Source organism: Pogoniulus pusillus, chromosome 8, assembly GCF_015220805.1.
Source record: "Pogoniulus pusillus isolate bPogPus1 chromosome 8, bPogPus1.pri, whole genome shotgun sequence".
Classification (NCBI taxonomy): domain Eukaryota; kingdom Metazoa; phylum Chordata; class Aves; order Piciformes; family Lybiidae; genus Pogoniulus; species Pogoniulus pusillus.
In genome coordinates, this window is record NC_087271.1 from 36,445,318 (window position 1) to 36,465,321 (window position 20,004).

The 20,004-nt window shown below is 46.7% G+C and overlaps 1 protein-coding gene across 1 annotated transcript in view; it reads right to left on the minus strand.

The window, feature by feature from the left end:
- HMCN1 (hemicentin 1) overlaps window positions 1-20,004 on the minus strand; it is a 279,812-nt gene that overhangs the window by 156,863 nt on the left and 102,945 nt on the right. Inside the window, exons 20-26 of the mRNA XM_064148057.1 lie at window positions 18,884-18,996; window positions 17,839-17,998; window positions 16,516-16,690; window positions 13,329-13,456; window positions 4,055-4,327; window positions 2,239-2,334; window positions 1,477-1,671 (exon numbers count right to left, since the gene is read on the minus strand). Coding sequence (XP_064004127.1) covers window positions 1,477-1,671; window positions 2,239-2,334; window positions 4,055-4,327; window positions 13,329-13,456; window positions 16,516-16,690; window positions 17,839-17,998; window positions 18,884-18,996 — 1,140 coding nt within the window. The remainder of the gene's footprint in view (window positions 1-1,476; window positions 1,672-2,238; window positions 2,335-4,054; window positions 4,328-13,328; window positions 13,457-16,515; window positions 16,691-17,838; window positions 17,999-18,883; window positions 18,997-20,004) is intronic.

The following is a 20,004-nucleotide window of genomic DNA, read 5'->3' on the forward strand; positions in this document are numbered from 1 at the left end:
TTCCTTTTCATGGCTCAAATCACCCCAAGACCATCTGCTAGCACTTGGCCCTCTGTGAGTGTAAAGAGATTGGCCTTATGTGGTGGATTACAAAGTTCAAATTCCACTCATGAGCCCTGCTAGCACAAGAAAGATTCTTGCTCTTCGCAAAATAAAGATACAATTCTGTTCAGGCATCACAACTAACATGGCAAGTGAACAAGGCTGGAATAAAAGCATTCTGGAATAAGCAAGACACCAAAACATCTCTCAAGGCCATCTGTAGACTTTGCATTTTCCAGTAAGGAATCTCAAAGAGTATCAGGAATAAGAATTTTCCTCATCTGTGTTCATTAACAAGCCAACCTCATGGGGTTCAACAAGACCAAGTTCAAGGTCCTGCACCTGGGTGTAGGCAATCCCAAGCACAAATCCAGGCTGGGCAGTGAGTGGCTGGAGAGCAGCCCTGAGGAGAGGGACTTGGGGGTGCTGGTGGACAAGAAGCTCAACAGGAGCCAGCAGTGTGCACTTGCAGCCCAGAGAGCCAAGCAGAGCCTGGGCTGCAGCAGGAGAAGTGTGGCCAGCAGGGCCAGGGAGGTGATTCTCCCCCTCTACTGCACTCTGCTGAGACCCCACCTGGAGTACTGCATCCAGTTCTGGAGCCCCCATTAGAAGAAGGATGTGGAGATGCTGGAGCATGTCCAGAGAAGGGCCATGAGGATGCTCAGAGGGCTGCAGCAGCTCTGCTATGAGGACAGACTGAAAGAGTTGAGGCTGTGCAGGCTGCAGAAGAGGAGGCTCCCAGGTGACCTTCTTGTGGCCTTCCAGGATCTGAAGGGGGCCTGCAAAAAAGCTGGGGAGGGACTTTTTAGGCTATCAGGGAGGGACAGGACATGAGGGAATGGAGCAGAGCTGGAGATGGGTAGGTTCAGAGTGGATGTGAGGTGGAAGTTGTTGAGCATGAGAGTGGTGAGAGGCTGGAATGGGTTGCCCAGGGAGGTGGTTGAGGCTCCATGGCTGGAGGTGTTTAAGGCCAGGCTGGCTGAGGCTGTGGCCAGGCTGCTCTAGGGTAGGGTGTCCCTGCCCAGGGCAGTGGGGTTGGAACTAGATGATCCTTGTGGTCTCTTCCAACCCTGACTGATTCTGTGATTCAGATAAATAACTTCCCTCACATCTGTATTCAAAAAGCAGATCTAACTCCTGGTCTTTAATTGCCACAGCATAGAAGTGTGGTTTTTACAGTGGAGTTTTGAAGTATAACCTGAGCCATGTACAGATAAGATACACTCAGGTCTTTTAGCAAAATGAGATGGTTTATGCATAGAGAGAACAACAGGAAAAAAATACAGGGAGTATATAAAAATAGAAATGCAATTACTCAAGGTGAGATGTCACCATTTAGCTGCCCCCAGGCAGATCTGAGGCATGCAACCTCCAGCTATACAAGACAAGATGCTCTTCATAAGCAGTTTTCCAACCATTGTATTTACTACTTACCATTAACTTTGAGGTTGTATTTTCTTTCTGTGCTTCCAGCTTCATTGGTTGCCATGCAGATATACTCTCCTTTATCAGAAGGTGTAACAGAAGCTATGACCAGCAGCATCCCACCCTCCAGAATGGAAATCCCAGGTTCACTGCCTGTCAGCTCTCTTCCATTCCGGAGCCATTTGATGACAGGCTTTGGAATACCTGATAAGAAAAAGGTGAAACTTCAACAAACAGTTCACTCAGCTCAAAATAAGAAAGAGTCAAACAATGCCTGCTGCTTGCTGGAAGTCTTCTCCCTAGTACAGAATCTACTAGGTTGCAAAAGACCTCCAAGATCAGCCAGGCCAACCTAGCACCCACCCCCATCCAGTCAACTAGACCAAGGCACTAAGTGCCTCAGCCAGGCTTTGCTTCAACACCTCCAGGCACAGTGACTCCACCACCTCCCTGGGCAGCCCACTCCAATGCCAATCACTCTCTCTGACAACAACTTCCTCCTAACATCCAGCCTAGACCTCCCCCAGCACAACTTGAGACTCTGTCCCCTTGTTCTATTGCTGCTTGCCTGGCAGAAGAGACCAACCCCACCTGGCTACAACCTCCCTTCGGGTAGTTGTAGACAGCAACTGTAGATGTAGATGCAGTGTGAGGGCCACGGCTTAGAGGTGACCTGGCTGTGCTGGGTTAACAGTTAGTCTTGATGATCTTGGAGGTCTTTTCCAACCATAACAATTGCACAATTCTAAAAGCAGGGACAAGGACACTCACCTCTTGCTGGACATGGGAATGCGATGCGTTGATTGGCCACTCTCTCTTGAAAGGGACTGTTGAAGGGAGGCTCCAGATCCTCGATAACAGGAGCCTCTGAAAGAAAAAGTAGGCTCTCAAAAAGTCCTTGACCTCTGCACCCAAATCCAACCATACACCCTAGCTAAACACAACACTTCTAAGTCTGTCATGCAGACAAAGTCAGATTCAATAACCCTCTTTCTGCTGATGAGCGGTGAACAAAGAGCCTGAATTTCAGTGGGAGCATTTGGGAACTAAGCAGTAGAAAGAGGCTTTTTCCAGTCTGACTCCAATTGGTTCTCTCTAAAAGCCAATCTATTTGTTTGGAAGGCAGAGAGACCAGTTCTGCACAGTCTGCAAAACACTGCTGAAGCTAGTGTTTCTCATACCACATTGGCAGTGCTGGGTTAATGTCTGTACATTTGATAATCTTATCCTCAATATCAGTCCAGGCTGGGGGATGGTGAGATTGAGAGCACTTGAGCATACTGCTGGATAAGAAGCTGGATGTGAGCCAGCAATAGGCATTTGCAGCCCAGAGGCAAATGAGCTGCATCAAAAGAAGTATGGCCAGCAGATGGAGAGAGGTGGTTCTGCCACTTTGCTCTGGTGAGACTTCACCAGGAGTGCTCAGTCCAGCTTTGGAACTGCCAACACGAGAGAGATGTGGACCTGAGGCAAAAGGTCCACAGGAGGGCCACAAAATTGATCAGAGGGCTGGAGCACTTCTCCTGTGGAAAGCTGTTTAAAGAATTGGGAATGTTCCACATGGAGAGGAGGAGGTTTCAGGGAGACCTTCTAACTTTTCATTGTCTGAAAGGGACCTACAGGAAGGGCTCATAGTTAAAGGATGAGGGGCTATGGTTTGAAACTGGAGCAGGGCAGACTTAGGTTTGACATCAGGAGGAAGTTCTTTACAATGACAGTGGTGAAATACTCTAACAGGTTGCCCAGGGATGTAGTTGAGGCCCCATCCCTGGAGACATTCAAGATCAGACTTGATGTGGCAGCCTGATCTAGTTGGAGGTGTCCCTGCTTGCTGCAGGGAAATTGGACATGACCTTGTGGGTCCCTTCCAACCTGACTCAATCCGAATCTTAAAGGTCTTTTCCAACCAAAACTATTGTATGATATCAGTACTACTTCTACCCTTTGATCTTGCATCTCTTGTTTGAAGGTCTGTGTGGACTGAGACTCTACAAAGAATGTTATCATTCAGTAAAGTTTCTGGCAGTTCTTTGTAACAAAACAGCACCTCTAAACCAAAAGGGATCAGAATGTTGCTTCTAGAGTGTTACAAAGAAGAAATCATTTGGTCTCAGTTTAAGTCAGCCATACTGCACTGCTGTGTGTCAGTCCATCTAGTCAGGAGTTGCACTACTAAAGTGGCCCCATCTGTTGGCCCATCATCATTTGAACAACATACAGAGTGAAGAACTCAACCTCAGTGCAGGAAAAACTCCCATTCTATTTAAAGGTGTGACACAATTCAGAAGCCATCTCTGAAAATGCCAGACATTAGAACAAACACAAATAATGGTGGAAAAAGAAGTTTCCCATATAGGAATTGGATTTTAATTACCTACTACAAAACCAAATCATCAGTAGCTTGAAGACAGCTTTCCAAAGACTATTTGCTTACTCTGATTTTCCTTAACTAACATCAGAACGTGACATCTAAACCAGATTTGGGGTTGCATCACTTCACAGCCCAGCAGCAAGGATCACAAAACACAAACCAGGCAGCACAGGCATCAAATCACACAAAGCAAGGGCAGGAGGCTAACAGAAATACCTTGCACTTGTACCGTAATCTCTGCCGCGTCGCTGCCTGCTACGTTGCTGGCCACACATTGGTAGATGCCAGCATCAGGAAGCTGGACACTGCTGATGCTTAGAGCTCCATCCAGACCCTGGGTGAAGTGCCCACCATCGACCAGCACAGTACTTCTGTCTCTGAACCAAGAGATTGTTGGGGGAGGGATCCCCTGGGCACGGCAGGGTAGGTCAACTCTGTGGCCAGCCTGGGCTTTCAAAACTCGAGGCCCACGCTGTATCTTTGGAGGAACTAAGAGAAGAGAAGTTTAGTCCATAAGCATGTGAAGAAAGTGATGTACAAGATCATTTCTGAAGGCAATTCTTCTCTGGTTTTGTCCTTCTGGAGAACATCCTGCCTTATCCACTGACACCACATTCCCTCAGGTGGGTAAGGAAGCAGACCTGCATGGCCTCTACACAGGATAGGAGCCCTGATATCATACTGCTCAACTTAGAACCATAGAATCAACCAGGCTGGAAGAGACCTCCAACATCATCCAGTCCAACCTAGCACCCAGCCCTGGCCAATCAACCAGACCATGGCACTAAGTGCCTCAGCCAGGCTTTGCTTCAACACCTCCAGGGACAGCAACTCCACCACCTCCCTGGGCAGCCCATTCCAATGCCAATCACTCTCTCTGACAACAACTTCCTCCTAACATCCAGTCTAGACCTCCCCCAGCACAACTGGAGACTGCGTCCCCTTCTTCTGTTGCTGCTTGCCTGGCAGCAGAGCCCAACCCCACCTGGCTGCAGCCTCCCTGCAGGTAGCTGTAGACAGCAATGAGGTCTGCCCTGAGCCTCCTCTTCTGCAGGCTGCACACCCCCAGCTCCCTCAGCCTCTCCTCACAGGGCTGTGCTCCAGGCCTCTCGTTTCAATTTCAACTTCATGACTTCCACACAGCAGTGTAACATTACTACACTGAGCCCATCTAAAGAACACAAAACCATTCAAAAGCTTTTATGCCAAAGTTAATTTTCCCTTTGACATTTTCATTTCCTTCCCTCAATCCCTGATCTTTGTATGCTCCCAAACACAAGTTCAGACAAAGAGATAAGACATGACTGGAAGAGATTTTGCTGGTCCTAAAGAGTCATGTAAACCCAGCACAGCTCTCTGTCAGAGTGTTTTCCTTTCTAAGGGTCACTGACAATGACAAGGCTTGTAAGGAATGCCAGATGGAATAAAGAGTGCCATTATTCCAGACTCTCTGCTAATGTACAGCTACAGATAAACAACGATGTGCAGTGATAGCAGCCTCCTCCAGCCCCAGACAGCGGTCTGCCAGAGCCACTGCACCTCAACTAGCATAGTCTGAAAGCCCCAGAGCTGCCTGGGGCAGCAGTTTGTCCCGGGTTTAGGCTGATCCCTCCCCCGGGAAGAAATTCACAACACAAACCCCCCTACTTTTTTGAAAGTCAGGGAAAGATGAAATTGTATTTTCTTATAATATAAGTATAACAATGTAAAGAGAAATAATAACTAGAGAAGGAAGGAAGGGAAAAAAAAGAAAACAATACAATAACCTTAAGGGAGATGGGGAGGGGGTCAAGCGGCGGCGAAGCAGCAGAAGCAGCAGCAGCCAAAACAGCAGCCGGGGAAGATAGGCGAAGCTGCAGCAGCAGAAGCCAGCGGGAGAAGGGGGAGAACAAACTGTGCTTCTAGACATTAAGTTCTTGATGCTCCAATGAAATTATATTAATTTATCTATTGTTGCCATTTATGTGGCCTATCCCTGGAATGTTCATCTCTCCCCTATGTCTGAGCTAGAGGATCAGCTCAAACGGCCACAATCCACCCCTTTAATATAATTTACCATTGCAGCATCAAGTCATTCTATGTAACTAGGAATAACATCAGTATCGTAGATGGTCATTTTCCAGGCTTCAAGCATCTTTCTTCAATCTTCGGTCATTCATCTTCTTATTTCCGTCTGCCTCAGGCATTGGCTAGCTCAATGTTTTTTTTTGAATGAGTGGAACAGAGCAGGACTCTTGGCACTCTCAGGGCTCATGCTCATGGGTAGCGGGCTCTTCATGGCTTTTCTTGGACACCACAATCATCTGCAAAAGAACTCATAACTACATATCTACATTCTTTCTGCCAATGTCAGATTCTTTTGTGGCACACATTGTATTTTACCGTTTTTCTGCATAACCCAATATGTATGACCAGGCCCTTCAGCAGAAACCACCCCTCGGACAGGTGTAGCCTCCCCCGAAGGGGAGAATACCCAAACAGACTTGCCTAACAAATTCTTTTCACGAATGACAGGAACCCTGTCACCTTCTACCTTTTGTAAGACCTCTGAATGAGCTGGGCCAGCTCGGTTGGTGGAACCTCTACTATTCACTACCCAAGTGGCTTGGGCTAGATGTTTCTCCCAGTTCTTTAAGGTTCCTCCGCCCATTGCCTTTAAAGTTGTTTTCAACAAGCCATTGTAACGTTCAATTTTGCCTGAGGCGGGTGCATAATAGGGGATGTGATAGATCCACTCAATGCCGTGCTCTTTGGCCCAAGATTTTATGAGATTGTTTTTAAAGTGGGTACCATTATCTGATTCAATCCTTTCTGGAGTGCCATGTCGCCACAGGATTTGTCTTTCCAAGCCCAAAATGGTGTTACGTGCAGTGGCACGGGAAACTGGATAGGTTTCCAGCCATCCGGTGCTTGCTTCCACCATGGTCAGCACATATTGCTTTCCAGTCCGAGAACGAGGTAGAGTGATGTAATCAATCTGCCACGCTTCACCGTATTTGTACTTTGCCCATCGCTCACCATACCACAAGGGCTTCAGACGCTTGGCTTGTTTAATAGTAGCACAAATATCACAGTCATGTATAACTTGTGTTATAGCATCCATGGAGATGTTGATTGCTCTGTCCCGTGCCCATTGGTAGGTAGCATCTCTGCCTTGATGTCCTGAGGAATCATGGGCCCACCGGGCTAAGAACAGTTCACCTCGGTGTTCCCAATCTAAATCCAAATCACAATTTACATCGGTCTGAAACACCTTGGCAGCCAAATCTGCTTGATGGTTGTGCTGATGTTCCTCAGTAGCTTTACTTTTGGGCATGTGAGCGTCTATGTGTCGTACTCTTACAGGGATTTTCTCTAGACGAGTAGCAATGTCCTGCCATAAGTCAGCAGCCCAAATTGGCTTTCCTTTCCGTTGCCAATTATTTCTTTTCCAGTCCTTTAGCCAACCCCATAAGGCATTAGCCACCATCCATGAATCAGTATAGAGGTAAAGCATGGGCCAGTTCTCACGTTCAGCCACGTCAAGAGCAAGTTGGATAGCTTTTACTTCTGCAAACTGGCTTGACTCACCTTCTCCAGCTTTTGTTTCAGCCACTGCCCGTATAGGGCTCCAAACTGCAGCTCTCCATTTTCTCTTGTTTCCAACAAGGCGACAGGAACCATCAGTAAATAGAGCATAGTTTCTTTCTCCTTCAGACAAATCACTGTAAGGAGGAGCTTCTTCAGCCCGACTCATTCGCTCCTCTGGAGGATTTATACAGTTTGTACCTTCTGGCCAGTTGGTGATCATCTCCACTATGCCAGGTCGTTCAAGGCTCCCCATGCGTGCTCGCTGTGTTATGAGAGCCATCCACTTAGACCAGGTAGCATCGGTTGCGTGATGTGGCGATGACCCCTTTCCCTTAAACATCCAGTTCAAAACTGGTAATCTGGGAGCCAAAAGAAGCTGAGAGTCTGTTCCTATTACTTCTGAAGCAGCTTTCACACCTTCATAAGCAGCAAGGATCTCTTTCTCTGTTGGTGTATAGTTTACTTCTGACCCTCTATATCCTCTACTCCAGAAACCAAGTGGTCGGCCACGTGTTTCTCCTGGGGCTCTCTGCCATAGGCACCAGGTGGGACCATTATCACTCGCAGCCGTATACAGAATGTTCTTAATGTCTGGACCAGTTCGAACAGGCCCCAAACCCATTGCATGGACTACTTCCTGTTTTATCTGATCAAAGGCTGCTTGTTGTTCAGGTCCCCACTGAAAGTTGTTTCTCTTTCGAGTTATATCATATAAAGGTTTTACAATTTGGCTGTACCCAGGGATGTGAAGCCTCCAAAATCCAACTGTTCCTAAGAAAGACAATGTGTCCTTCTTATTTGTGGGATTTGCCATGGCAGAAACCTTATTTATCACATCCATTGGAATGTGACGGCGACCATCTTGCCAACGAATTCCCAAGAACTGAATTTCTCTAGCAGGTCCTTTTACCTTGTCTCGCTTTATGGCAAAACCTGCCTTCAGCAGAATGTCAATTATTTTGTTACCTTTTTCAAAAACTTCCTGTGCCGTGTTCCCCCAGACAATGATGTCATCAATGAACTGCAGGTGCTCTGGAGCTCCACCTTTCTCCAATGCATCATGGATCACTGCATGACAGATCGTTGAGCTGTGCTTCCACCCCTGGGGCAAACGATTAAACGTATACTGAATCCCCCTCCAAGTGAAAGCAAATTGAGGCTTGCATTCTTCTGCTATTGGAATAGAAAAGAAAGCATTAGCAACATCTATGGTTGCATACCATTTGGCCTCCTTGGATTCCAGCTCATATTGGAGTTCTAACATGTCCGGCACAGCAGAACTCATGGGCGGAGTCACTTCATTTAGGCCGCGGAAATCAACTGTAAGTCGCCACTCTCCATTTGCCTTTCGCACAGGCCATATGGGACTATTGAAAGGTGAATGGGTCTTTTTAATGACGTCCTGGCACTCCAGACGACGAATCAGATCATGTATGGGCACCAAAGAGTCACGGTTTGTTCTATATTGCTTGTGGTGTACAATTTGGGTGGCAACTGGCAACTTCACATCCTCTACATTATGCTGCCCAACAACTGCAGACTCATCTGAGAGCTCAGGCCTAGCAGACAACTTCAATTTGTCTCCAACAGCTTCTACAGTTGCTATTCCAAAGGTCCACTTAAACCCCTTGGGATCTTTAAAACGCCCTTCTCTCAGAAAGTCAATTCCCAAGATGCAAGGTGCATTTGGACCTGTTACAATGACATGCCTTCGCCAATCACTTCCAGTCAAACTCATCTCTGCCTCTAACCTTGTCAATTCTTGAGAGCCTCCTGTAATTCCAGAAATAGTAATAGACTCCATTCCTTTACAGTTTGAAGGCATCAATGTGCATTGTGCACCCGTGTCCACTAGAGCCCTGTATTTCTGAATTTTCAAGGTACCAGGCCATTTAACATATACATTCCAGTATATTCTGTTGTCTTCCTGGTCCCTGGCCTCCGCCTGGTAAGAGGCAGGGCCCCCCTAATGTTGGCCATTACAATTGCAATTGGCGCAGTGTTTAGTGGTGTTAGTTGAATCATCACCAGAACCATCTGAGTCATGTGGTGAAACTGAGGCGACTATTCTTTTAGGCTTCTCACTCTGTAACTCTCTCACTCTTTTTAGGAGAAGAGAGGTAGGTTTTCCATGCCATTTATCCATGTTTTCACCAAACTGGTCACGTAGGATTAACCAAAGAGACCCACGTGACTGTTGTCTATTTTTTAGTGAGTTTGGTTGAATTGGTCTTCTAGGAAGACGCCTATCCCTGATGGCCGAGACATGTACCCACTCTGAGGGTGAAGAAGAAAGTTCACTGTCCTTTGCCAACTGGGATAGGGAGGTTTTAAATTCCTCCTTGAGTTCTTTCATGCTATCTTTAATCTCTTCAGTCATAGTATTTATGGCTGACACCATAGCATTAACCGTAAGGCTATCCTCCATTTGCCTCATTTGATCAGCGAATTCACCCACAGTCATAGAAGCTGTTGCATCGTCTTTCCCCACCATCTTGCTTGCCAATGTATGGGCATAACTAGATGGGGCAAGCTGGATAAGTTTCTTTAGGAGAGCTCGGCTCATTGGTATCTCCTCAGGATTCTCTGTTGTATAATCTCCATAGATTAGCTCTCTTATGGCCATCTCTCGCAAGCACTGAACCCCCTGTTCAATTGTATTCCAGCGTAAGGGTCTCCAGGGTAAATCATCCCTGTTAGGGTACCGCAGTACCACAGCTGTCAGTACGCGTGACCAGAGGTTAGAGTTGCCACCGAGATGTCCTAAGTGTTTATCTATGCCATTGTCTCTCGAGAAAACTCCCAACTGCCTTACTGTTGGAGGGTTTATTTTTATGGTGTCCATGCCTCCGTGCCAGCATCTGTTCAGCCAACTCATCAGCAGTTCTCGCTCTTTCCGGGCATAGTCTTGCCTAATATGCCTGACCTCCTTCCTTGGCAACGGGGCTCCCTCCTCATCATCACTATCGTCACTATCATCCGTCTCCTGAATATGTTTTTCCTTTGCTTTTGCCTTTCCACTCCTTGTGCCCACAAGGGTACTGGCCTTCACACCAGCCGATGTACCTTCTCCTGGATCCTCTTCCTTTTGTTCACCCTGCTCTGGTTTATCCCCATTGTCATCTGAGCTATCTCGACCCCCAAGGCTAGCTGCCATTTTTCTCCTCGTTTTAACCGGGGCAAGGGAGACCTTATCTAAAGTGAACTGTGTCTTACTCTGGGAGGTGCCTTTCACTGAATCATCTGAGTTTTGTTTGTCTGCCTGGCTCTGTTCCACACGCGGTAGTGGGGCTGAGGCTGAGGCAGAAGGACCCTTCCCCACAGCAGCAACAGCAGCCGGCTCAGCAGAGGCAAACGGGGCTAAGGCAGGAGCAGTGGCATTAGCAGGCTCGATGGCGTTAGTGGGTTCGCCTTCCGAGGACCTCGCCGCCTCCCCTGGGACCGCTTCCAGTCCCCTGGTTGCAGGCGAAAGAGTCTTTGCCTCAGCAGCCTCTCTGCTGGCAGAGGCTCTGGTGTCAGCGACCCTCCTACAGATCAAAACGTTCGAGCCGCATTTTCCACAAACCAGTTCCTCAACTTTATCTGTCCGAGGAACTTTGCCATAGCCCACACCGTCTGCAGCCAGATCTGCCGCCGCCGCAGCAGCCCTTTGTGACTGCACTTCTGCAGGGGTTCCATCGCCTCTACCTTTACTTTCCTCCGTTCTATTAGGTACAAATGGGAACCAGATTGTTTCCTGCCTCCATGCTTCAGGGTCAGTGGGGTACGGGCCATGTCCAACAATCTTTTCTCCTCTCAAAGGCTCCGAGGCAGGACGTTTCACTGCTCTGCGAGCAGTCCGTCTGCCCGGTGCCGTGGCCCTCCCTCCCCCGCTTCGGTTGCAGACTGTTTCTTTAACCCTTAGCTCCCTGCTATTGCCTCCAGAGAAGGTAAAAACCTCACTTACAGCCTGTTTATTCCTGCATTTCTCTCGTCTCCACACTATAACCAGACCTATAATAGCAGCCAAAAACATCAAGTTCACACATATTAGGCATGCTACTGGGTAGCTCATCTCTTCCAAATAACTCCTAGTCTCTGACACCAATGTCACATACGGCACACCCTCAACGACATTCCTAAACCCTAAAATATTCCTAACAACATCTCCAACCTTCCTTAGCACAGCTTTTACCGAGTCCCAGACCATCTTAGCAAAGAATGAACACACCTGGTAGTGCACCATAGCTGTAAAACACTGCTGAACCGACAGAGTCAGAATTGAGGCAATAATAGGCCAGAATATATCAAACAACTTCATTTTTCCCTGATGTTCTTATTCTGATTATCAATCAACAGGGGGAAAGGAAAAAAAAACCAAAACAACAAGCCAAGATCGTGCCCCACGTTAAGGCGCCAAAAAGAGTCCTGTCCCGGGTTTAGGCTGATCCCTCCCCCGGGAAGAAATTCACAACACAAACCCCCCTACTTTTTTGAAAGTCAGGGAAAGATGAAATTGTATTTTCTTATAATATAAGTATAACAATGTAAAGAGAAATAATAACTAGAGAAGGAAGGAAGGGAAAAAAAAGAAAACAATACAATAACCTTAAGGGAGATGGGGAGGGGGTCAAGCGGCGGCGAAGCAGCAGAAGCAGCAGCAGCCAAAACAGCAGCCGGGGAAGATAGGCGAAGCTGCAGCAGCAGAAGCCAGCGGGAGAAGGGGGAGAACAAACTGTGCTTCTAGACATTAAGTTCTTGATGCTCCAATGAAATTATATTAATTTATCTATTGTTGCCATTTATGTGGCCTATCCCTGGAATGTTCATCTCTCCCCTATGTCTGAGCTAGAGGATCAGCTCAAACGGCCACACAGTTGCAACGTGGCAGGCTCGTGGCACATGATCCACTTCACAGACATGCTGGCAAAGGGCACTGGCAGCCATGCTCTCAAACTCTCCATGAGCATGAACCAGAGGAGAGCTATCTACACACCTACAGCATTGATCAGGTTCATATGGGCTGTGCTAGGCCAGAGCTCCTGCACCCACTCTCCTTAGCTCTGGCAGGAGGTACCTGTGCCACAGTGTTTGTCTGACACAGGTGATGAGGGAGCACAGAACTAGCAATATGTGACACTGTGTCAATGGTTAAGAGACTGGTTTGGGCCCCAGTATGGGACAAGTAGGAGAGAGACTAGGGTGTAACTATTGATGATCTATGGTAAAAAGCAAAAGGAAGGGGACATGTCTCCTAGCTTGAGCAAGAGCAACCTGGCACTTCTCTGAGGGCAGAGGAAGGCAGGCACCAGCACCAGGAGAGTGGTTGGAACAGAGAAAGGACACTAAGGTGGGTTAAGGTGTTCCTTTGCAAGGTGGGTGCAGCAGAATGCATATGCATAGAGCTGTGCACAGACAGGAGCAGCCTATCCACAGATGTCATGGCTGCACACTTGGTTTCACCAGCACCTGAGCAGGTGTGCCAGCAAACTTTGACACATGCTACCAAAAGAGTCTGGATGTGCAATTCCCACAACTTGACACCTGCAAGACAGCTTTGCTGTTCTCAGCCACTGTTTGCAAGCTTAACTGCTGGGAAGCTACTGGCACAGAGAGCATCTAAGTGCATTAGAACAAGTTTTCAGCTCTTAAAATCCCTCTGGCTACTTTCAGGAGTCAAATGTCATATTGTGTTGTAATTCTCTCACAAGTCTAACAAACATCAGACAGAAGGAGTGGTGTCTTTATATATAGAAATACAAATATGTGTGTACACAGGATTTACTTTCCACACAATGGCAATTACTTGGATATGAACACAGCATGATCTGAAACAATGCAAGTGTTTAATGTACAGAAAGAAAAACGTTTAAAAAGCTCTGCATGATGATGAAGCCCATGTGGAAGCTTGCAGATGGTTGTGCTTTAAGTGAAAACTTACCATGAACACTGAGCTTCACTGCCTGAGTCACGTTCCCAGCAATGTTTGTGGCCACACAGATATACATTCCACTGTCTGAGACTTGGGTCTCACTGATCTTCATTGACCCTGAAGGGAGGAAAGTGTGTCTGGAAAAGTAAGAGGAAGATATGCTGTAAAACATGTATGGAAAGGTGAATGACCTCTACCTACACATTCATAGAATCATAGAATCGAACAGGTTGGAAGAGACTTCAAAGCTCATCCCGTTCAAACTAGCACCCAGCCCTAGCCAACCAACCAGACCATGGCTTTGCTTCAACACCTCCAGGGATGGTGACTCCACCACCTCCCTGGGCAGCCCATTCCAATGCCAATCACTCTCTCTGACAACAACTTCCTCCTAACAGCCAGCCTAGACCTCCCCTGACACAACTTCAGACTCTGTCCCCTTCTTCTGTTGCTGCTTGCCTGGCAGAAGAGACCAACCCCACCTGGCTGCAGCCTCCCTTCAGGTACTTGTAGACAGCAATGAGCTCTGCCCTGAGCCTCCTCTTCTGCAGGCTGCACATCCCCAGCTCCCTCAGCCTCTCCTCACAGGGCTATGCTCCAGGCCCCTCACCAGCTTCCTTGCCCTTCTCTGGACACCTTGCAGCACCTCAACATCTCTCTTGAATTGAGGAGCCCAGAACTGGACACAGCACTCAAGAGGTGGCCTGAGCAGTGCTGAGTACAGGGGCAGAATAACCTCCCTTGTCCTACTGGCCACACTGTTCCTGATGCAGGCCAGGATGCCATTGGCTCTCCTGCCCACCCTGCTGCCTCATCTTCAGCCTACTGTCTATCAGTACTCCCAGGTCCCTCTCTGCCTGGCTGCTCTCCAGCCACCCTATCCCCCACATTGATAATGTGCTAAGTAACACCATTCTGCAGGGCACACTGAGCTGTGCTCAGCAATCACTTACATTTTACCTAAGTCTTTACTGAGCCACCACTGAGCCACTCAGAACACACATATTCAAACATCCAGATAGTTAAATATCCAGATAGCTAAATCAGAAGCTCTAAACAAAATTTGGATCTAGCTACTTACAGGACATAAGAAAATCTGTCTTGTTTCTACAAATAAAAAACCAACCAAACCAAAACCAAACCAATATCAACCAAACCAATCCAAACACCAAAAAACAAACCAACCCCAAACAGTAAGAGAAATGGAGTTCTTCAACTCAAGTCAGTGAGTCAGAAAGTAAAACAAGTTCTGCTTCTATTTCATCCTAGCAAAAGATGATATTAACACTGATTCAAAATAGAAGAGAGGATTCTGAAGAGCATTCTGATTCCAAAGTACCAGTTTGGGTGTTTACAGAAGCGGTAAACACCAGAACTGCACTACATGATGTTCATTTTCACTACAGTTCTGGTCACAGGTCTGAAACATCATACAATACTTTGGCCAGTTAAGCTGAAATCTTCACATGTAGAAGTCAAAAGTAATATAGAGACAAAGATAAATGAGTAAGGAAGGAAAAAAAATGAGAGCTGAGAACTGCCAGGAAGAAATTCCAGTCTAGCACTCGAGGCTATATCCAGACTTTAAGAAAGCTGGTGGGAATTGGTAGTATCTTGTGTCTCCTTTTCTCTGGCCCTAATCAGGACAGCATTAACATCTGAGCATAAGTGGTGAATTCTTGGGTTGTATTGACCCAGAGAGATGGATGGAAAGGGAGTGAAGAGCATCTCCCTTCAGGCCACTCAAATCTGTCCTGATATTCCTCCTCAGCCACCCATATCTTTTATAAACCTTATTTGTGTTTTTCAGTCAGCCCAAAAGACTGATTGCTGGGGCAACTTATCTGCCATTGTTTTGACTATTAATTATATCTGCCCTCTGATAGAAGTTCTTTCATTCCTTATATCACTCTTCTGTTGCTTATTGGTCCCATTTCTAACATCATCTTTGGGTGGTCTCAAACAATGTTGTTTGGATGAAATCTCTAACTTTTGCTGACATCTGTAAACCATTTTCTTGGGCTGAGCTGGACTTGTGTTACTCTGGACAACTTGGATCTCTCCACAGTATCCATGAGCAAACAGGCTAATTCATCAGTGTCTCCTGAGGTAAAATAAATAAGGACAAGTAAGGGACCAAGAATGTGGATCTGTCAGTGTGTGCCACATGCTCAGAGCAGGCAGGAGAAAACACCACACAGGATGACCAACAACTCAACTCTGTGCACAAGCCTCCTTCCTCGGCTATGCTGAGCCAGTTGCTGAGGCTGCCACAGACTCACTGGTATGGCTGGCTCCAAGGAGCAGCTTTGGCTACAAGGAAAAGAGGCTTAACTTCGGGTCTGTACAGTTCCTTAGCTCAGCTCTGCCATTGGCTGATTCCTTCCACTCGGATCTCTGAGACACCAGGCCACAGGTCCAGCAAGCGCCAACTTGGCCAGCACCACTATTCTCTGGCTCATGACTGCAGCTGTAGTCTTCAACCCTTCTGAGGTGTCTTGAAGTTCAGAAAGACCTGTGATGACACCTGACACTTAACTAGGAAGACACAGAGAAGGATCACCTACTTCTCTCCCCTCTTATTTGCACCACGTTAAGATAATAAGGAAGAACTCCACCATTGTGGCCCAAGCTGTACACAAAGCAGTCCCCACTTCTTCATTCTCTAGAGCTATCAACTCCACATTCTTAGGAGCATTTAGCTGTTTTCACACATTCATGAGTATCTAGAGAACTTTGGAATCAAAAACACAGTGAGCAATGACCTTTTGTAAGCATCTCCCAAACATTTATCATCATCTGTATTGTACTGGCAGCCTAGACTTCACATGAATAACAGACAGTGCTCCCATGAGCATAAAGATGAAATGCTCAAGATAAGAAGAAGAGTTTTAAACACTGATAATCAGCCACAGGGATTAAATGGGTTGCTGGGCACCACCACAGCACAAATAAAACAGGATCTCTCTCAGTTTGGCCTCTTGAGAGTGTCTATAATCACACACTGGCATGGGAGCTGTAAGATGCCTGGACTTAGGAGACACATTTGGTTTGGGAAAGAAGAGTTTCAGGACATAGTAAAACAACTTAAAACCTTCTCATTGATCATGTGGCAAATAGAAATTATGTACCCTTCCAAATCTTGAAAGCTGAGGTGCAGTTTCACTTTCCTTTTGTTTATATCAGACATGGTTACCTTGGAGAGAACGGAGAGATGAGCTGCATTTCTCTGGCCCAGGTAATTATGGGGGGTGGTGAGCTCTTTACTTCACATGGAAGTGTGACATCTTCCCCTGCAAGTACTGAGATCTCTATGGGTTTATCAGGAGCATTTTCTTGCTGGTCTCCAGGTCTGGATACTCTGGGTTTCACTGTGACACAGAAGTTAAGAAGCTGCAATGAATACATAAATTCATACAAAAGTAACCCCATAACATCTTACTTAGAATCATAGAATCAGTCAGGGTTGGAAGGGACCACAAGGTTCATCTAGTTCCAACCCCACTGCCATGCCCAGGGACACCCTACCCTACATCAGCCTGGCCACAGCCTCATCCAGCCTGGCCTTAAACACCTCCAGCCAGGGGGCCTCAACCACCTCCCTGGGCAACCCATTCCAGCCTCTCACCGCTCTCATGCTCAACAACTTCCTCCTCATGTCCAGTCTGAATCTCCCCACCTCCAGCTTTGCTCCATTCACTGTCACTGCCTGATGGCCTAAGAAGTCCCTCCCCAGCTTTTTTGTAGCCCCTTCAGATCCTGGAAGGCCACAAGAAGGTCACCTGGGAGCCTCCTCTTCTGCAGACTGCACAGCCCCAACTCTTTCAGTCTGTGCTCACAGCAGAGCTGCTGCAGCCCTTCAAACTAAACTCTTCAGCTGAAATCTCTCTTTTACTTTTCTCCAACCAGTTATATAACATCCCAATTCTATTGTTCAGTGACATGTCTGCAACAGAGAGAATTCACTGTAATGCTGAGGTACAGTGCCTGTGGCTCAGCCACTGGCTGATGCCTACATGCAACACCATGCATGTCAGCAAGACTGCACTAAGAAGCTGAATAGCAACAGGTTGATGTAGTTTGTGCACATGCTGAGCTATACTGCATAGGCAGTTTGCAGCCAAAACCTGATCTATGTTACCCTACAGTGCCAATACCTATAAGCCATGAAAGCTTTGCAAAGCAAGCCTACATGTAAATCAAATTTTGAAGGCAACTGAAAGATGGTAGGAAGCTCTGGAACTGCTGTGATTAACGGATCATTATTCTTCTATCAGGTAGCAGAAGGTTTGAAGTGAATCATCATGGCTCAAGGATAAGCCTTTCAGTATCAGCCATTTGTAAGATTGCCTCATATGTGGACCCAGGGATCTAGAGCAAAGTCAAAACCCTAGAGATCAATTTAAACCCCATTTGGATCTACCTAAGGATCCTCCTTAGTGGGTTATATCATCTAAAGCAGAATGCAAAGGGAGAAGAAGGCCAATGACACTGTCATTTGATTTTAACTGATCCATACCATAGACAGTTAGCTGGACTTTCCGTGTAGCATAACCAGCAGCATTTGATGCAGTGCACACATACTCCCCAGTCTCTTCACCTCCTGGTGAAACTACATACAGACTTCCATCAGACCCTGCAGAAAAGTTCTCATTGCTGGCAAAAATAACTTCTCCTTTCTGTGGAAAGAAAAAGGGGAAAAAAAAAAAAACCAAGAAGTCCATAGACCCTGAATGTTCCAAAGTAAACTCAAGTACAATTGTCTTGTGCAATAAAAGCTACAGCTTGCAGCAAGGCAAGTATCAATCTAATGAAAACATTGAAAGCATAGAAGAAACATAAGAATTGGCACCTGCAGTGTCTCTCCTAGTGTACCCCACTGCTGTGACCAGTTCTTCATTGAAGAGATTAGAATAGATAGAGATGAGAGAGAAAATGACAGTCACAGAATGTTTTCAGCTGGAAGAGACTCAAAGACCATAGGATCATAGAATCAAGCAGGTTGGAAGACACCTCCAAGATCATCCAGTCCAACCTAGCACCCAGCCCTGTCCAATCAACTAGACCATAGAATCAAGGAGGTTGGAAGAGACCTCCAAGATCATCCAGTTCAACCTAGCAGCCAGCCCTGTCCAATCAACTAGACCATAGAATCAAGCAGGTTGGAAGAGACCTCCAAGATCATCCAGCCCAACCTAGCACCCAGCCCTAGCCAATCAACTAGACCATAGAATCAAGCAGGTTGGAAGAGACCTCCAACATCATCCAGTTCAACCTAGCACCCAGCCCTGTCCAATCAACTAGACCATGGCACTAAGTGTCTCATCCAGTCTCTTCTTGAACACCTCCTAAAGATAGTTTCCCTAAAGATAGAGCAGTGGCCAAGGCCTTTCCAAAGAGCAGACTATGACTCTATGGCATCTCTAAGAAGCTTAAAAGAGGTGTGATGCACAAAGACTTCCAGGTCTCTCACAACCAATGCCTTTAACTGTGTTTCTTGCACATAGTTTTTGTGACAACTGAATGCCATGTTCACCACAAACAGCTCAAAGATGAGAAATTACCTTGGACCAGACAACAGATGGCTTTGGAACTCCACTTGCTTTGCATGGTAAAGTGACTGGGATTCCTTCAATGGTGCTGAATATCTGCTGTCCATGCTGAATAACAGGCACAACTGAAAACAAATGCAAATATCAGACACGTGCAGGAGACATCTCAAGCCATGGCACAATGAAATCCTTATATTCAACTACTACTACATACAAGCAGCAGGGTTTGGGGCTTTTCAGATTCTTTTCTTCTCTGAACTCTAATGTTGACCATTCACTTTCCCCTTCACTCTCCAGTCTTTCACAACAGAATAAACACCTGCTCATAAAAAAAGTAAGGTATGTATAAATTTAAACTAACTGCAGGTAATTCACACATGGGAGTGCAATCACTTCAGACAGAAAGTCTTTATCACAACATTCTCTGACAACATTTTAGGCTTCCTGCAGCCATACTGTACACAATTTGACCTCTACACCTATCATAAAACTGGGTTCAGTGCTTTTGGTTTCTTGATGGACAGCTAAACTGATCTGGGTTTGAATTAAAAACAAAAAAACCCAGAAGATCAGATTTAAGGCTGTAGCACCAAAAACCAGACCCCTCTAAAAACACAAATCTATTGCTTTCTGTTCTCAAGTTCTGAAATATTCATAGAATCACAGAATCAACCAGGTTGGAAGAGACCTCCAAGATCAGCCAGGCCAACCTAGCACCCAGCCCTGGCCAATCAATTAGATCATGGCACTAAGTGCCTCAGCCAGGCTTTGCTTCAACACCTCCGGGGATGGCGACTCCACCACCTCCCTGGGCAGCCCATTCCAATGTCAATCACTTTCTGGCACACTGCTGTCTCATCTTCAACTACTCTCTACCAGCACCCTCACGTCCCTCTCTGCCTGGCTGCTCTCAGCCACTCTGGCCCCAGCCTGTAGTGCTGCTTGGGGTTATCGTGGTCAAAGTGCAGAACCCTGCTCTTGGCCTTGCTTAATCTCATCCCATTGGCCTCTGCCCACCCATCCAGCCGGGCAAGGTCCCTCTGCAGGGCTCTCCTACCCTCCAACAGACCCACACCTGCTCCTAGCTTGGTGTAATTTGCTGATGCTGGACTCAATCCCCTGGTCCAGATCAT